The 19852-nt window shown below is 38.7% G+C and overlaps 1 protein-coding gene across 1 annotated transcript in view; it reads right to left on the minus strand.

Annotated features, from left to right (window-relative positions):
- Nucleotides 1–19852, minus strand: part of IMPG1 (interphotoreceptor matrix proteoglycan 1) — a 91360-nt gene that overhangs the window by 63906 nt on the left and 7602 nt on the right. Inside the window, exons 4-9 of the mRNA XM_019729700.2 lie at nucleotides 16219–16283; nucleotides 15539–15618; nucleotides 11900–12052; nucleotides 6138–6196; nucleotides 2996–3016; nucleotides 1375–1622 (exon numbers count right to left, since the gene is read on the minus strand). Of these exons, the coding sequence (XP_019585259.2) occupies nucleotides 1375–1622; nucleotides 2996–3016; nucleotides 6138–6196; nucleotides 11900–12052; nucleotides 15539–15618; nucleotides 16219–16283 (626 nt within the window). The remainder of the gene's footprint in view (nucleotides 1–1374; nucleotides 1623–2995; nucleotides 3017–6137; nucleotides 6197–11899; nucleotides 12053–15538; nucleotides 15619–16218; nucleotides 16284–19852) is intronic.

A 19852-nucleotide genomic window follows, 5' to 3' on the forward strand; every position in this document is an offset into this window, starting at 1 on the left:
GAAAAAATCACAAGGTTTGATTGTTTTCTTCATTTTCCTCTTGTGTTTGGGTCAGTAAAACAGTGAGGGTTGTAAAATGTGGCAATAATCAGTTCTTAGGGAGTTGTACAACAGATCATCAGAAGTCATTGTCACAGAAGCTAATGGTCATTGATCTGAATGATATAGTAAAGGACAGATGCAAGGGGTATATCTTGCACATTTATGTGATAAGAACAGTCATTAAGGTGGATTTTTGGGGGTGTTTAGTTTTATTGTACAGATTTGAACCAAGCAGGCAGGCTGATTGGCGAGGCCAGTAGGACGAAAACATAACGAAGCAGGCAAAGAAAGAAATGACCAGAATACTGGGATCAAGCACACTTGCAGAGTCTTACCCCTAAACTAAAGCCTGATTCTCAGAGCATCCCTGAGGATTCACCAAACAGACAAACTCAGAGTACCAGACGGTTGGTCTCTGAGGTGAGTCTGAAGTTCACTTTTTCTTGCTAAGTAGATCCCCTTGCCCTGCATATTGTACTAAGAGACCTTGTGAAGTTTTCCAGTGTTGAATTTGACTATCTAAATAAGAAAGACATAACTGACAGAGAATGCCAGTTTCATGCCATGTTATTCTAAAATGGCATTTCTATTGTCCATTTATTATTCCAGGAGTACTGGGCACTGAGGAGTTGAGTTCCAGGCTTCTGGGTCTCTGCGGGCCTCCACTAGATCCTGAGTGTGCCTTATTTTCCTGTTGGTTTCTTTAGATCCACTCCCCTCTTTTCTCCCCACTGTTCTCTGCCCCTGGAAGCTGACTTGTATGGACTATAACAATAGCTGCTTGCCCTCTGTCTTTAGTATGGCTTAGTTCATTAGGCAACATGTTATGCATAGAGGTAGTAATGGGGCCTTGCTTCTTTTAGCCCCAGAGAACCATCCTATTTCTTTGAGTATTAGGGAAACCTTTATAAATAGTCCCTTTATCAAACTCTCCTCAAATTATCCTAATTTGAATGTGCTATGTGAAACAGGGGTCCTTTTGGGACCTGACCAATTTGTTACATGAGGGAATCGATATTGTGCCAGGGGAACAGAACTGTCCGTGGGTCCTTCTCTCCACCTGGATTCCACTGGATGACTGTGGTTGACCTGGCGTGAACTCGGCTTCTCCTGGAGCTATTTTTGGTATGAAGTGGTCACCAAAGGCTCATCAAATGAGACACAGGTTGGAATGAAGAAAAACAGAAATGATACCACACATAATGTGCCTGTCACAGAAATGATTGACTCTACAAGGTCCAATTCGAATGACAGTGACCATGAGACTTTCACAACTCCTAGTCTTTCTGTTAGAATGAGGATAAATCCAGAACTATGAAATGACCAACTGACCATCAGTGAACTGAATTGTCCCCACATCCAAGGATTTGTCTTCCTGTAGTGCTCTGCTGATCAACTTTTTGAGGTCTAAAGCTGTGAGATAGATTTCTGGTTGCTTGTCCTCCTCCATCATTCCATGAAGGACTCCTTCACTTTCAATTTTGTTGGGATCAAAAGACAGCAGGTCACTTGCAGGACTTTTTGCTTCTGCTCTGTCTCTCTTAAAGATGGCCGTAAGTTGTATCTCTGTGGAGCTTGAACTGTAGAAGCAAAGGACACATCACACCTAATGCCATTGTTACATGCCTTGGAAAGAGAGTCACTGTGTTGCTACAAAGCTTAAGGTCAGATTCAACCTCTTTCCTGATGGGCTCTTTAAAAATATTCCACTTCAAGAGTACTTTCAATGTTTATCAGAAATTTGAAATGTGGAAAAGGATTGACATATATTTTTTGTTCGGAAATGTCAGGATGAGAGTTAAGTCCAGCTTGAAGAGTGACTACTAACTGAATCAAGTGACCATAGGTTTTTTCACTGTAGGTCTTTATGAAAAAGTGTTAATTATCAACATTGCTGTTATTGACCAGTGTTTTTGGTGGCCTTATAAGTAAAGTCATGCAGTGCCAGTCAGAACTATGAATTGTCTTTCTCCTACAAAGAACTTCCTTTAAAAAGGTCTATGAAATACAATGTAGGCTGTATCAGTGGGACAATAGTATGTACATGTTGTGACAAATTCAAAGCTTTAGTTCTTAAGGGTATTCCTCTTCAACTTTTTTCAATATGTGTTTTTTAATTAAAAAATAAAACCTTAAATTAAACATAACAATCTTTTCCCTCAAGCTACTTTAAAAACAATATCTTCGAAGGAAGGTGTGAGAAAAGAGAAAGAGAAGTAGCACATGATTAACTACATTTATGATCATATTTATTGATTCAATGCCTTTTTGCATGTAAAAATAAAACAGAATTCTCTGTAGTTCTGTCCTGAAGAATCAGGTTTTACCTTTTAGTTTATGCCATAAATCCACAGAGAGGGAGGCAGAAGTGTTTTAAAGGCCATAGGAACCAATAATGTGTATTTTTGGCAGTTCTTTGTGCCGCAAAATCAGTCAGAGTCCACAGTTCATTATTTCACTAGTTAATTATAGAAGCCAAAGCTGAATTCTTATTACTGAACTCCCCAATGTATTGTGGGCCCTTTCCCAATTCAAACTGACCTTGGAACCAGGGAGCAAATTAGTTTCTCTGCTTTAATCCAGGCTTAGGTTAGTTGCATCTATGAGTGTGCATTAAGGCAGACAATTTTCCATCATAAATGACATTTAAGAAATTGTGAAAGCATGCTTGCATTCACAGATACATGTTTTAATGTTTTTCTAATTAAATTTTGAGTTTTGTAGATACTGTTTTGCAGATCAAGTAATTGTTTACCTGCTTATCTCATGTAGTGATTTTGATTTGAGAGTTTTTCTTCCACTACTGAATAATGAATCAATTACTCTCATTTTACTAAGAAACATTAAAACATCATTGAGTTATCCCAGACTTTACATGTAAAAATTATCTGTAAAAGATCAGCATATAAATTTGTGAGGGGAAGTGTTTCAAAACATTAAAATTCCAAATTACCCATCTCTTCCTTTCGCTGGTCTTCATTTCACAACGCACAGTGGAAACATGCAAGGAAGAAGAATTTTTATGAAATTTATCGAGACATTCAATGTATCATTTCATACACCAAAAACATTTTTTTTCTTTCCATTGTCTCCCATATTTGACCAAATTTTGAAGGAAACATAAACTATCATCAGAATTTGCATGGAAAATTTGAGAACCATATAAATCGCAGAAAGTAAACATCATTATATAATATTTCTGATTAGGATCTGAACTTCAGTTCAAAAACTATACGTACTTTTGGTCTTAAAATCTTTGAGTTCCGCATAGTCCTAAATAAAGAGACTGCAAATGTATCCTATATATCTTACATTTTGGGTAGTGCTGGTGCCAGGAAGTTTTTAAAGAAGTATTTTATAAATGAATTTCTCAACCCCTAAATAGCATTAAATGGTTAGCTTAATTTTGAAGGTAATTTATCTGAGATTGGATCCTGGAACTGGTGTTGACTGATTGGTTTTCAAATTGTTGTAAACAGGGTTACAGATATAGTTGAGGTTAGCTGTAGGTATAGGGTTCAGATTAGGTACAGGGTTAGGGTTATGGTTAGGATTAAGTGTAGGATTAAGGTTGAGGTTAGGTATATGGTTAGGGTAGGGTTATGGTTAGAGTTACAGTGGCAGTTAGTTATAGGTTTGGAGTTAGGGTTAGAGTTAGGTTTGAGGTGAGGGTTAGGGTTAGGGTTGACTTTAGAGTTAGAATTAGGGTTAGGGATAGGATTGAGGTTAGGTTTAGGGTTGAGATTAGGTATAGGGTTGCTTATTTACTGCTTTGTTGATGGATATTTGGGTTGTTTCCAGTTCTTGGCTGTTACAAATAAAACTGCTATGGACATTTGTGTACAAGACTTTGAAGGAGTATATCCTCCAAACAGATAGAATGATTGTTAATAGTTTCCCATATTTGCTTTAAGAGATAAAACAATATTTGTAGTGAATCTTTTACTGTTCATTGTTATAATTGTGTTAATAAAGATGTCCTAAGTACTTCCCAGTTGTGTTGAGAAAATCAAATGAAGTCACTGATATAAAAGTACTTATTAGATCAGATTTTATACAAATGAGCTGAAATAAAGACAGTACCAGGAGACACACTGAATTTTAGGTCTTCTGTGGGGATTTGATCCATGAGAAAGAAATTTCCTTCATAAGTTTACAGTAGTCTGAGTATCATTATTAAGGATTAAAAGTTTGCCATACTCAGAAGCACGTTTTTTATTGTATTTGGGGTCAAATGTTTTCTGGGAGACTAAACCTTCATTACATAATAGAAAACCTTGGAAAAATGTGATCGAATTTCCTTTGGAAGAATATTTGGCAGAAGAAAGAATAAATTCTTGCAGAGATAAACACATGGGAAACATGCAGCTTCAAGGGATATATCTTTAAAATTTTTACTTTGCAAAATTTCATCAACGTAACATTTTGCTTTTCTTCTGAAATGTAACTTTTTTATTATTAGATCTTCATTTATTTGAAAGGAGGGGGTAACATTCACAAAGAAAACCATTCCTATCATTTTCTTCAGCTTTAAATTAAAAAGATGTTCTTTAAATGCAGTGGTTTATTCAGAAGGCCTTGCCATCTATGCAGAATATTCTCTTATCACTTTTTATTTCTCTCTAATCCATCTGATTTCACATGGAATACTGTAGAGCAACATCTTAAAATGAAGAAAATAAGTCTGCTTTGGTAAATATTAAGGGTTTCATCTTTTATAATTTTGCTTTTCAATGCTTCCTTCCTCTGGAGTTACACAAATCAGAGGGGCCTGATAGCTTTGAAAGAAAGAAACTGGTGGAGCTCCCCATAAGTTATTCTTGTGAGGATTCAGAGCCCTGCTCTGTGCACCTTCTTGCCTTAAGACAATAGATGGTGAAGGGGCCAGGAAGGACCAAGGTGACTCCTGCTCTACCTGCTTTACAAATCTCCCTCGGAGCATGGAATCTCATTCTGTCACACCGGGGCTGATGTCTACCCCGCGGCACATTTAAAAAAAATACCATATTATGACCCTACTTGTAGATGTTTTGAAGAATGAGAACTTAAAAGATGCAAAAATTCTTGCCCCAGATTCTGAAACCACATTAGAATGTTGCGATGCTGATGGATACAGACCTGTTTGTGTGAAAACTGAGGGAACATGATTGAACCCTGCTGTAATGTGGCACTATTTTATTATTTCATTTCTTTTATTTAAAATTTTAATTCAGTTAGTTTTGCATGGTAATACATTACTATAGTTCAGACATCAAAATGATATAAAAAATATATTTTGGGAAGTCTTGCTTCCACCCTTCCCCATCCACCACATTCCTCCAACCCCTCTATCCCATAAACACCACTGTTTATTAATTTCACCTGCCTCTCTAGGGTTAGCCTGATTTGTTTAAACAGTGATGATATTTAGCATCAATAGGAAACTGGGCAATCAGACACCAAGGTTACTAATTGCTCCCTTTTTTGATCTGCCTCTACTGAGGTACTTTCCTAAGAGGTTCATTAATAACATTGCCAAGGACAGAAGATGAGCTCTCTGCAGAGAGCAGTGTCTCTGACTCTGGAAGGAGGACGGAATACAATTTCTGTGTTACTCCTTTAAAAATATCACCTACAGTCATGTTCCAATTAGACAATTTCTTTATCTGAAACATATTCAGTTTTCAGGATTAGGCAGAGCTTAACAATTGGGGAAAAGGGACCTTATAATCCTCGTGATGTCACTTTTTAAAAATTTAATTATTTAAAACAGTTTTCAATTATAGTTGACATTCAATATTATTTTATATTAGTTTCAGGTGTACAGGGTAATGGTTAGACATTTATATAATTTATGAAGTGATCCCCATGATAAGTCTAGTATCCACCTGGCATTACATATAGTTATTGTGTTATTGACTATATTCCCTATACAGTACTTTACGTCCCCGTGACTGTTTCGTAACTCCAATTTGGACCTCTTAATCCCTTCATCTTTTTCATCCATCCCCCTAGCCCCTCTTTCCATCTGATAACCATCAGGTCTCATGACATCACTTTTAAAAGAGGATATGAAGAAAGTAATTTAAAAATTGCGAAGAGTCTGAGTCTCTTACCTAAATCCTAACACATGGATTTCTTGAAATCCTGGAAGTTTCTTAAATACCTTTTGCATCTGCAGAGAGGAAAAAGAAAATTATGAAATACTCTGTTTCTACTGGGTCAGATGAGTTAGGGGAAAAAAATGAAAATGGAAAATTGAAGCAATGATTGAGGCTAGATTTGTTCTTAGTTATTTCTGAAACCCAGAGGAAAGTGTTTTGCTACTTATTTAAAATCTGTAAAGTTGTAATTGGATAGTTCTGACTTGCTTTAGTAGTTATTTTACATAAAATATGAAATAACTTTAAGATGGTACTTGGAAGAAGGTTTTTTTGCCACATTGCTTTCATTTATACACACAGAATAACTATGATATTTTATGAATTGAACTATATAATTTGGAAAATATCTACAACGTTAAGGGAATTATTAAAATTTAATGGCTGCTGTACCTAAATAAAACAGATACTAGTCTAATAGGTTAGGTGGACTGTTAGATTTATGTGAACTTTACAATAAATATTCTTAATTACTCTGACATTGCCAATGAAGCATATTATCAGAATATTTTACAATTCTATATTCAATTACTCTCCAACCCACTATAGTCAGCTTCTGCTGCTGGATTCCCCCAGGAAGGAGGGTTGTCTCCAGGTCATTGTCTCTTGGGTTTCTCCAAATCCAGTGGTATTTTCTATACTTTCTGCATGGTTTCCTTGCTTTTTTTAATACCTCTTCTTCCATCTCTCTGACCACTCTCTGAGTTTTTATCCCATTTCTGTCTCCACTTTCTACTTTAAATGTAAGGATTCTGAAAGTTTGTGTCCTTGGCCTCTTCATTTCACCCACTCTCTCATTTACTCAGTAAGCTCGACTACAAGCACTGTGCTAGGCTCTCGGGACACATTGCCAAATAGATGGACAGGCACTGACCCATCCAGTTTACTTGTATGAAGGCTGGGAGGCAAGAAAACTCAAGAGGAAGAGACAGTTTAGTAGTGAAGCTTGGGAGGGAGAGGGAAAGTGAGGGAGGCTGAAGAGGGGAACAAGGAGGTGACTCAGTCCTTTCTTCCTTGTGCCCACTTCCCTCTGCCTCTCTTTGGGGGATCTTGTTTTCTCCCAGGACTTCAAGGATCACCTGAGACACAGCTTTGAGTTCTCCACATGACTATCCCAACATTTGCCACCAACTAAATATGCCCAAACCAGAGTCATTCTCTTCCTTCCAAATATGTTTTTCCTCCTGGGCTCTCTATCTCAGTCAGGGCCCGGAACACCCATCACCTTACACGCCACAGAGCCCAGCATCTCCAGATACCTTCCCTCTGTGTCCCTCACATCCAGCCATCAAGTCCTGTTGGTTCAAATCCCACATGTATTTTGTTTCCACTATGTTCTTATTCCCATGTCCAACATACCCTACGTATCTCCCTTCCTGTATTACTGAAATGGTTTCTGGGTGTGTGTGTGTTGGGGGGGGGGGGAAAGAAGAGGATAAGTAGTTTTTTGGGTACATTGGGTGGAGGGAAGGAGACCTCTCCTTGACTACAGTATTTTTCCAAGTTCATCATCCCATATTTGCTGCTCTTCATTAAAATTCCCTTGATGGGCTGCACTGCCTACTGAATAAAGTCCAACACTTTAGAATGGCATTTAAGACCCTCCACAATCTACCCTCTATCCCCCAAGTACCTTACCATTTGCACTTCCTGCCATCATTAACCCCCTTGGCCAGTATTGTGTCCTTTAGTCACATTAAACTAACTCCTATCTCTCCCCAAATACACTTTGCCTCCTCCAGATGTCTATACAATTTTTTCCTTTAGCCCAAGATGCAACTTCTTCTACCTTCTGCTCATTGACTATCTTCCTGCACCACCCACAACCTTTCAAAGTGAGCTCAAACATCTCTATTGAAAAGTGTTTGCAGGGCCTCAAGGGCAGGCTCAATGATCTCTTCTCCCTGCTGCTGTAGAACTTATTACTGTGTGTCCCCTAAAATGGTCTATGTGGTGCCTGTTGTCTCCCTCATGAGATTATGCTCCTTGGGCTCAGGGATTGTGTCTTACTTATTCATCTTTATCTCCCTTCCTTCCTCCCAGTACTTAGAAGATTGTCATCCACATGGTAGGGACTCAGCACATTGTGTTTAATCGAGTTAGTGTGTCTCTTCTTCTCCATGCTCATCATGCCACTGCCGACTCTACATTATCTTTGTAGACTAGAGCACTGATGCCTAGATCGTCCCCACATCACTTACACTGGGCTTTGGAGTGCACCATGGACCTTTTCCCCCCAGCAGACCAATTTTCCTTCTGCATTATATTTTCTTGCACTGACAGTAAAATAGTTTTTGTTGCCTGAGTATGTAGTAACTACAATGATGCAGACAGTTCTGCTTTTGGGTGATAAGGAGATAGTAGCTGTATAGACCTGAGTTTAAATACTGGTTCTGATACTTTCTAGTTGCATGACCTTGAGTTTATTGCTTAATTTACCTGAATCTTGTTCTCCTTAACCAAAATTAAATAATAACATCTATGTCATAAGGCTGTTGTAAGGAATAACTAATAAGTGGGCAGAGAGTCAGCAATATTGTATTATTTATTTACTATTCTCTATCTCTCCTACTGGATTACTAGCTCCTTGATAGCCCAATTTTCTTTTACTTCCTTGATGGCCACATAGCATGGAGCCTGGCAAGGGCAGAGTAAGCCTTCAGTCAGTTGTTTTTGAAAGACTCAGTGGGGGGAGGAGAAGATGAGGGTCTCCCTAGGGGTCAGGGGCAGGGTAATAAGTTTCTGTGTTTCCACTCCTACCAGGACGTCGCTTAGAGACTCGGTTCTGCAGAGCTGGGCTTTATTATGGGGACAAGTGGGAAGGAGCTGTGTAGGTGCTTCAGGTCTGCTCTGGTCTCCTGTGACAAATAGCTCTGGGGCCATAAGCATTTGTCATGGCGTTCTAGTTATGGCACCTACATAGGACTGAATGTTTAAGTGTGAGCTCTAATTTCTGGAGCAGAAGATTCAGACCCTGACTCTTTCTTGTCCAGGATCCCAGAGATGCTGGTACACATGCGAAAACAAAGAGCTAAGCACAGAACTGCTACCATAGAGACCCACAGCTGTTAGCATAGGCAACGGGGTACGTGTGGGAGAGAGCCATCCTCCCCTGCAGGAGTGCTCGCAGCACTGCTCCAGTGGACGGGATTTATGGCTTTTGTGCGTGCCCTCTTTGTGAACCTGTCTGTGATGGATTATCAATCAGCTTTGCTTAGGAGGGTGCACCAGATGTCTAGGGAGGAGATGACAAAAGCCTTCAGTTAATTCTGCTAAATAATCTTCTGGGGACCTTCCAATCTTGGAGCACTAACCACTAAATTGCTAATTAAGTGCCCAGTTAACCTTATTAATAATACTAAACGCACAGTGGCCTCCCTGGTTCTGCTGGAATGTATGGTAACAGGGCTATAAAAAGGCAGCCGTATTGGGTTTTCATGAATGTTTGCACATGAGAAAGCATTCAGACAACAACTAAGCATTCCTTTTGACATTTGTATTAAATTGCTCATTAACTTTACTGTGGAAATTAAGTTACTGCAAAGCACTGACCATTAATTTCTGATTAGGTCCAAATGACTGTGCTAATTTAAGTGTACGGCTGTGGTGGGGCTCGTTGGTTAGCTGAAGGCAGGCTGCTAGGTGTCCAGACTGCGCAGGAGTCTGGGAGGGGAACAGATGCTCTAAGAAGAGGGTCTCCATTTTAGAGGAGCAAGTGACGAGGCCAATGGAACAGCAGTGCTGATGTGATAAGTCTCCGGAATAAGACCAAGCAAGACGTACTCTTCTTGGCCTAATAAATACTTCAGAGGCTGGAAGGGGCATGTTTACTTGATGATTCAAAAATCCTTCCCCCATACATATTGGGGGAAAATAGAAATTATAACATAATGGCTAAAAGCAGGGGTTCTGGTGCCAGGCTGCCTACGTTTGAATCTTGCCTCTGCTGCCTGTTAATAGGTGTGACATTGGGGGGCATATTGATTAATCTCTTTTTGCCTCAGTATCCTCACTTGTAAAAACTGTAAATAATGTCATTTACAAGATTTGTGAAAAATGAAATGAGTTAATACATATCAAACATTAAGGACAGTGGTATTATTTCTATACATAGTATTTTAGACTCGCACAGGGACTATGAAATTACCTTTAATTTCTAAATGAGGAATCTAAGGTCAGGGAAGAGCCCCCAAATTTTCATTACTAACACTTGGCAAGAACAAGACTAGAACTCAGATTTAAAAAATATTATAATTTATTTGCATCATTCTACCTCAGGTTGTTTCAGGTGCTTAGAAAATTAACAACAGGTAAGTGAAGGCAGTCTACAGCCAATTATCCAATTTTGAAGATACTCTGATGATACTAAGGATTTGCTGAAGAGACTATTTCAGAAAACAAATAGAAAAGTTAACAGACTATTTTTAAAATTCATTCTATCTAATAATCCATGTCTAAGTACTTTTCTGCTTCATAAACACCCCATGCTGATGTTTTCTCTTTGAAGTTTGTAGAAATGATTCTTTACATTTTATGGACTGAATGCTGATGCAGGGAGACATGGGAGGTTAAGACTGTCATTTACTTACCCCCTCTCTAGTAGAGAGGAGGTAAACATTGAATTCTCAAAGCATGAGAGGTAGGGGCCTGTTTTTTCCCCTCACCATGCTGAGTAAGGGGCTTGGGCACCCAGGCTGTCCATAAATGTGGTTCCTGTTATGTTATCCCATGAGTGCTCCTATTTTTAGTTTCATTTCTACATTACCAAGTAGGTAACTGCATTCCAAACTCTATATTATGAGGTAAGGCTGTAGAGATGAAAGAGACAGTTGCTGCCCTCAAGACAAGATGATGAGTGTTGTTACAACGCTAGGCACCAGATGTTAGCCTAGAGAAAAGGCACTAAATCCAGAATAGGTAGAAGGAAGTTTTCATGATTTGAGTAAAATGAACTCAGGGAAGGCAGCCCATGTAAAGACTAAAGATGAGAAAAGATTTGCAAGCAGTCTGTATTTCTGGAAAGTAGAATGCAAAAGAGGGGGAGGGTAAGGAGCTGGTGCGAAGATGAGGCTGGAAAGAAAGGTAGGGGTCTTATCATGGCACATAGATGTCACGTTCAGAATAGTAGTTTGCATTTATCCTGCAGGGAATGAAGACTCTTTTAATTTAATCAGGCAAGGCAGCTATGATGATGGTCAGAGATGGAACAGACAGCCTAGGACAGCTCCTCAGTTTATTGATGGATGACATGAACAACATAACTGCCTTCCGCTTATCACCCATGAAAAGTGTCATGTCTCTAAATTGCAGCAGACTGCAAAAATGGAAATATTACGTAAGGCAAAGTATTAGGGATTAAAAAATTCATATTTCAACCCAGCATGTTCCAAACTGGTGCCACATGGACATTTTACACATATAGAATATCTGCTTAGTGGCTTTCGGCTAAATGAGATTTAAAAGTCTACTAATATTTAAAGAAAATCTAAATGTAAATGACTTTTATGATGGAAAAGCTGAAATGGAAAATATTCCTGGAGATCCATTTGTCTTAACATTTTGGCACCCATTGCAGTTTTTTATTTCTTTTCAGTGGTTAAAAATGAACGCCTGGTCATAAGAAGTTGGACCCATTAGTCAAAAGGGTTTATGTCATGTTGGCTCCCAGATTCTGAGTCATGACTTGGTCAGTAGTTGTGTATGGTGGGTTCACTCACCTGAACTTGAGACTTCACTGCTAGCTGCTGGTAATATGGGGACTGGGAGTCAGCGAGCTCTGCTTTGAACTTCTGGTTTGCCAGAGAGATGCTCAGCTCCACCGTCTGCTCCAGTGGGCCCTCGGATACCTCAGTTAATTCTATTTCTCTTTCCTAAGTTGAAACAAAGGTCTTCTATTAATATAAACCACAAGTAAATGGCTATATTATATAACATACATTGATATTGTCTCAAGAAGTGGATTAGGAAGGCTCTCATGTTTTTAGAATAAAAGTCCTCTTAACTAGAAGTGGCCTATGAATTTCATCAAGAGACTAAGTACCAAAGATCCAATGAGTTAACTACATAGAACCTTTGCGAACACTGTCATTTTTTTCACTGTGTGCTCTTCATGAAAGCATTTACACACACACACACACACACACACACACACACAATTATATACTTTGTTGGAGCATCACTAGGATTGTGCTACATCCTTGTATAACTTTATAAATACTTTTTGATGGGGACTGGAGTAGACAATATAACCTATGGATGCTGAGATATTATTTAATATACTCCTTTTTAGAGAAGAGTCTAGACTGGTTTAATAAGCCCATTTGTGCTTAAATTTCACATTGAAATTAGTTAGAAAGCACTGTCAGGTCAAGCGAGGGTTTGACATTTCTCTCAGAAGCAATGGCATATTTGGGCCACCTTTGGAAGCCTGTAGCTAAGAATAGCAGGCTCTGAGGACCTGAATTTGGCCTTTGCTCACAAAGAGCCCGAGCCCATCCCTCTTGTCCTTTGGTTTGAGAACAAGCAGGAGTGTCTCATAGTTCTCAACTCAGGGGAAGTTCTCCTGGCACAGAGAAAGCCTAGATCTGGGTTTCAAACTTGGAGTTTGACAGATTTTCAGCCTTGGGTACCCAGACAATCCTGAAATCTGCACAGCTTTCTCAAAAGAGTAAAAAATATGCCTGTGGAAAATTAACTGTCTCTGGCAATGTACATAATCGCTTATGATGAAACTAGAGTTGTGGAAGCTGATAGAAGAGAACAACCAATGGAAAATGCCATGAAGGGCAAAACTCATATGGGTGCTAGCTGATATAGTTTCTCCTCATTTCTCATCACAAACTCCCCTCTTCCATAGGTAGTGGACAGCAACACATCCTCTAACTTTAATGGGATTCGGGGAGGACATGGACTCACACTTACTAAACTACTGATATTTGTTTAACAAAAAGGTTATCATTCATTCATTCATTCATTCATTCATTCATTCATTCATCCACTCATTCATTCATTCAAATAATACACTCTGAGCATCTGTATGGATATAGCACAGTGCTAGGATCTATGGGAAGTTAAAAGAAAAGGATGGCATATGGTTTTATTCTCTAGAAGCTTACCATTTCATTAGGCAGATTTGAAGTTCACAAAAAACATTTAGAATGTGCATTAGTGACAAGTTTCCTAATTTACCCTCAACCACTGGATTTTTTCACACCTCTCACTCAGCACCCTCAGTGACTCCCTACTATCTTTGGGATAAAACTGAAACTATTTTTCCTGACATTCAAGACTCTCCTCCATCTGATACCAATCTGCTGGAAAAGTCATAGCCTGTCTCACTTCCCTGTGTCCTGTCCAGCAAATGGTTCTATTCACTGTTGTTGAGATATAACATTGTTGTGCTACTCTCCTAACTGGAGACCCTACTCACAGACCCTCATGTCCACCTCTAACAATAACACACATACGAGCAGACTCCCCCCCCACACACACATGCACACACACACACACCATTTTTTACTTCATACACGCACTTTTTTACTTCTTACCAATATCTCATAATTTGTTTAAAATAATATCTCCTCTGACCATCTAAGGTAGAACTCTTTGCTTCCTCTGACCTCCTATAGCAGTGGATAACATCTGAATTGCTCACTTGGGACCTATGATTTACTCACCTGGAGTCTTCTTTTTGTATGCTAATCCTGTCACCCTACATATAATTTCCTTGAATCCAGCATGATTCTCACACTTCATGGAATTTCCCAAACTGAAATATATGAGGCCATTTATGTACAAAACTCTCAGTGAATACACATGACTAGAGGTCACATCTTTGCAGCCTGTCCCGGTGTATCATTTTGTCCCAGTCCATACATCTGCCATCTTCGATCACAGCACTTAGACGATTTTGTTGTACTTATTTGCATTATACATTTTTTAAAGGCGGGGACTGTGTCTTGTTCATCTTAGGATCGTCGGTGCAGAGCCCAATGCCTGGCACTTCAGTGGGTTTCAGTTAAATGTTTGCTGAGTGAAGGAATAAGTAATAGATGCAGTTCATAAGAAGGATGCGATGGATGTGAAATGAAATATTTAGGGGCTGTTTACTTCAGAAGGAGGGAACTATATTAGATTTTGAAGATGATGGGACTTGGTTAATGTGAGAAAAGAGAAGACAAACTGGAGTTGTCTTAGAAATTTTATAGTGAATATGTTTAATCAGTTATTATTTTCAACATCACTTTTCATTGTTGGTGGAATAATATTTTTGAGAAAAATAAAACATTTTTATTCTTTCATAACAATAGCTCCACGAAGTCTGTAGCCATCTGGCTTAAAGGCCAGAGAGAGAGTGGCCAGCAGGGCTCTCATCCCTGAATTTTCATGTCTAGCTGGTGAGACTGAATTTCCTTCCCTCACCATCTGGGCTTTGAGCTGTGCCTTGGAGGGAAGTTCACAGGAAGAGGAAAGGGCTGGCGGATTCTCACAGAACACAGGGCATGGCAGATCTGGTTGTGGTGGCGGTGTGAGCACGAGAGTATCCTGGTTCTGACTCGTCACTCTATGCTACTGCCCCTTCAGGGCCTGCTGCCCACCTTCTGCTGCCACAGCTGCTCTGCTCAGGAGTAAGGAGGGTGTCACTTCCCTACTTCAGCACTGAGTCTGGCTCAAGGCTTTTTGGAGGGGTTAAAAACGGCCCCCTTTTCTGATAACCAACATTAAATTCTGTAACAATCCTCTCATCCTGTATGCCTTTTCACTCAAACAGAGTGGCTGCCAGTGCTCCTGTTTGCCGGCAACATTGTTTTTATTTTCCCCGCATTTGACACGCAGGATTTCGATCATTTTGTTATTTATCTGATCTATTCACCCGGAACATGACTGAGAACAAAACTTCTACCTGTTGTCAGCATGAGATTACACTTCAGTGGAGAAAGAACCTGATTGCTTGATAGATTCCTTCCTTCCTTCCTTCCTTCCTTCCTTCCTTCCTTCCTTCCTTCCTTCCTTCCTTCCTTCTAAAACTTGGTGAGCACCTGCTGTATATAATTATCTGTTACGTACTTGCCTTCCTGGTGTTTATAGTTAAGTTACTTCTTGCAATTCCTGTCACCGTATCCTAGTTTCAATCTATTTTTGCCCCTTAGTCTCTAGGAAGAAGTGAGAATACTGAATAGAACAAAGTCACTGGCTTTTAATATGAGTGATACAAATTCAGCATTAATAATATATTCTAAGGGCAGATTCAAGGTGATGGTTATAGAATGGCCAGTCCATCCATTCTTTTATTCTGTTTTACAAATGAAACAAAAACAGGCAAGTGAGGTGCTAGATTGACTCTCAGAACTTCTTACTATTGTAGGCATCTTGGTATCGTTGAGGAGTGTGTCATCAGGAGTGAGCAGGAAGGGCCAGAGTGAGACACCAGCAACATCTGTGGAAGTTAAAACGATAGTAGGCACACAAAAAATGAGACTGGAGTAGTTTACATTAGAACAAGTTCAAAATTTTATATACTTTTTTTGTCATTCTAGAATTTACAGATGTTAGATGCATTCTGAGCTCATGTTTATTTTAAGATCACACAAATATGTTCTTCAGCAAAATATAACTCACACTCTTGATCCCACTTGAATTCTTCATTCTTCCTTTCTAGTACCCAAGTTTGGTGTTCTTCTAGGTATGTTAAAGTTAAATGGTTTTACCTAATGAGATCTGGTTAATTTTTCTTTTTGTGACTATATAAAGGATGCATAGACAGATATATATCTTTAATTTGATTGTTTCAAAATATTGGTAATGATTGCTTCCAAGTTGTAGGGTTATGGGCAGTTTGGTTTTACCTTTATTCTTTTCTAGATTTTCCAAGTTTTATACAATGAATTTAAATCATTTATGTTAGAAATGCAAGTTAGATTTGAGAAATAACATTATAAACTTTGTGGAATTCAATTAAAGATTCTTTTGAAATATAAAGCTTTCACGGCGATTTGAATTAAGGTTCAGAAGCAGACAAAATGAGACCTAAGCTTACCTGTTGAAAACACAGGTGTTTCATGGGGTTCTTCTAATATCTCCTCTGTGGGTATTTCATCCTTTCTATTAGTAAAATAGAGAAGAAAGAACAGGTACTGAAAAGGAGCTTGGCAATAGGGGCAAGGCATTTAAATTTGCCTATATTCAATAGACTTAAAAATCAGAGACAAAGTGCACTTTAAAACTGTGTTTACCTATTTTATCATTACAGAAGTAATCTAATATATTTACATTGAGGCAAAATTCCGACATCCCCTCAAAATGATGATGTTTGTTTGACCCCAGGACTTTTCATAAGCATCTTGAGGATTAAACTTTTTGCGGTCCTGGGGATCATTTCCCTAGTAGGTAAAGATGGTTTTAGGGGCCTTATATTTTATCGTCCCTGTGCTTAAACTGTGTCCTTGACATCAAAGATAATCGATGACATGATCTATGACTGAAATATTCTTGCTAAAATCTCAGACCTTCAAATCTGCAAATCCAGAGAATCATTAAGTTTGTCTAATAAAGTAACTCTTGTGGTTACAGTAATGAGAGAGAAATAGATTTCTGGATAATGCAGATGTATTAAATCTCTATTTTGAACATAACTCTTGCCTTCAATGGTAACTAGCCAGGAAGATGTGGGTTGGTTTGCAGTGCTATGGAGTGGCAGTGTGGAATATATTCTAAGGACAGATCCAAGGTCAGGGTTATAGAATTGACTACATATAATGTAGCCCATTCCAGGAAGCTTTACTTAGAAAGGAGTAGCAGCAGTGATCTCTTCTGAATCTCAATAAAAGGTTTGTTACTATAAGCTAGTAGGTCCCAAAGGATTGTGTCTGTGTTTGTATAATATAGTCATCGTTGACCAACATATTTGATCCAATTTTCTGTGGCTCATGATGATGGAAGACAAAAGGGAATGGCTAGGTATTCTGTTGTCATAAAGTCATAGAGATTGGCCATAGCCAATAGGACCATCTACATATTTCTACTACACTCAATTCTGCCGAAGTGCTAATAGGGGTAACGTACAACATGTATCAATCAGCCTGGCATGGCTCTGGCCAATCAGAATGGGTGTTAGTTGTAAACCTGGGTGACTATATTGGTGCACATAGGCTAAATTAAACTAATTTGGAATTAGCTATTCTTAGTTGTTTTTGTTGCTATTATGCTATGTGTTTAATAAATCATTTTTAGGGAGGTAATGTTTAGTAAACTCATATCAAGGATTATAGCATTTGTAACTTAGGCAATATTATTTCTCTTTTTTTACTTTATAGAGCTTTGGTTATAGTAAGGTCTCCTTTCTCCTGTTATCACTTTAGTATCCTTGTTTTACCTTGTAAAAAATAAAATAACCAAGAAGAGTAGTTCTTAAAATGCTGGCTATTGCCTTGGTTACAAGTCAACAGCTCAGTTTGGACAGGTGTGATTCTGCCACTACACTGGCAATCTAGACCATCACCCAGGAGCTACAACTTGGGAAGCTAGACAGCTAGGTTCTTCCAGTGGCTTTTATCTTACAGTCATTTGAAACTGGCAGGTGAGAAATTTTTCATGGGCTAGTCAGGTGAGAAATTTTTCTGTTTTCTCTTCCTGGAAAGGTTTGAAGTAAAAGAGAGGTTGTTTTCTGCTTTTCTTTCTTTTTTTAAAAGACAACTTGGTAACCATAGGTAGTATAAAATGTTTATCTCTTGTTCCTTCTTTCTCTCTAGCAATGCTAGTAGGTACATGAGTACATATAATGATTCTATTTCTTTGTCTTTCTGGGTTGGATAATCATTTCCCGTAAGTTTTTAATGTTTTTGTATCAAGTCTGGGTGTATTTTGTTGAATTGTTTCTTATGAATGGCCCCTGCTTTCTTTTATTTTTGGAAAATGAGAAGTCAGCATTATCCTGTATTTAAATCAGAGGAGTCAATATCTCTGTGTCTTGTGAACAATATTAATACTCTAGTACTATTTTCCTAAGTCACATTATTTCTTTTGGCAACAACTTTTAAAAATTTATAAAAGTGTGGCTAGTTAGACATATTAAGGACAGTTGTATACTATAAATACATGAAAACTTTGCTCAGTGCTGTAGCAGTTGGTCGAGAAATATAAAACAGCTCCTGCCCTTGAGGTGTTTACACTCTCACAGGAAACAGGGTGAAACAAGGAAATGTTAAATAAAAATATAAATGCCAAAAAGAACGCAAAATTCAAAGCAGGGAGAGATTGCACTAGGCTCAAATAGGTGGTTAAGATGTCATGAGGAGGTGGGACTTCACCTACAGACTGAAAGGGGAATAGGATTTAGAGGGATGGAGTGGAGAAGGCAGGTTCTTCCAGGAAAGAGAGTAAGTCTTGGAGTCAGAATCTGGGATGAGCAGGTGTGATGTCTGTGCAGCGAGGAAGTGGCATGCTAGCAGCAATGGGATCATGGGTAATGAAAGGCAATGTGGGAAAGGTCAGGAGTTAAAGGGCCTCGATTCATTAGTTTGGCTTCTGCCTCAATGCAGGTCCTGGCTGGAAGCAGACGGCTCGCTCATAGTGGGGTAATTTGAGCAAAATTTAATAAAGAGATTATTACTAAGAGCAACCACAAATGATTGTGCAGAATCCCGGGCTGCTAATAGTGGGGTGCTAAAAGCACTTCCACAGCAGGAGGGGTGAGAGGATGGAGCAGTTATCACAAACCACAGACAGAGAAAGCTCTGTGGAGAGGGCTGCTTCACAGGAACTGAGCTGAAGTTAAAGGAGACCAACAGCCCTCATAGACTTTGCAGGTTATGGAGGTGATAAATTTGCTCACCTCTTTCTCCTCCCTTACTCTGATATCTTACTCCCTATTGGCTGTCCTACCCAGAAGTCAGAGGGCAGAGGATGCCAGGGTTTCAATCTTTCCTGCTCAGCCTTCTGCACAGAACAGGTGGGGAAATGCAGGGAGGGGATATTTAGGGTAAAAGGAAGTTGGGGGAATCTCTTGAAAACCATTGAACAGGGCTCAATGTAAGGAAAGGACTATTTCAGACATATCAGTCCTGCAGCAGTTATGCACGTTCAGGTGGGGAAGAGGTTAGAGCCAAGGAAATCTATCAGGGAGATCAGATTTGACGTTTTTCCTGTGTAAATTAATAAGATCCTGGACCAGGTTTTTGGCAAAGGAAATAGAAATGAAGGAACAAATGTGAAAAGCATGATAAAGAATAGTCAGTAATCATACAGCCAAATTTGGGTCTCTTTAGTATTATTATTTTCAGATTTAGATTTCTAAATGTTATAAAATGTATGTAATTTGTGAGGTTAGAGTTTGGCAATGGCATCGCTCTTCTTTAATTATTTTTATCTAATGTACTTTTCCTTTCTTTTTGTTTACATTTTGATTGTCTTACTTCATATTCAGTTCCTGTTGAGGACATAGCTCATTGGTTCAGTAATTTAGTTTGAGAAATACTAACACTTTATAGAATACCAAAAGGGAGTTCAAAATTCAGGTTGCTCTCTGATTTATTAAATATTTTCCTGATGTAACTAATAATTTATTATAAATTCTAAAAATCATACCATTTTAATTGCTGTATATCATAACTGAAAATACACATTAGATATTTATCACATAGTAATGAATTAATTTTAACTGAAAACAGTACAAA

Source organism: Rhinolophus sinicus, linkage group LG05 (assembly GCF_036562045.2).
Source record: "Rhinolophus sinicus isolate RSC01 linkage group LG05, ASM3656204v1, whole genome shotgun sequence".
Classification (NCBI taxonomy): Eukaryota; Metazoa; Chordata; class Mammalia; order Chiroptera; family Rhinolophidae; genus Rhinolophus; species Rhinolophus sinicus.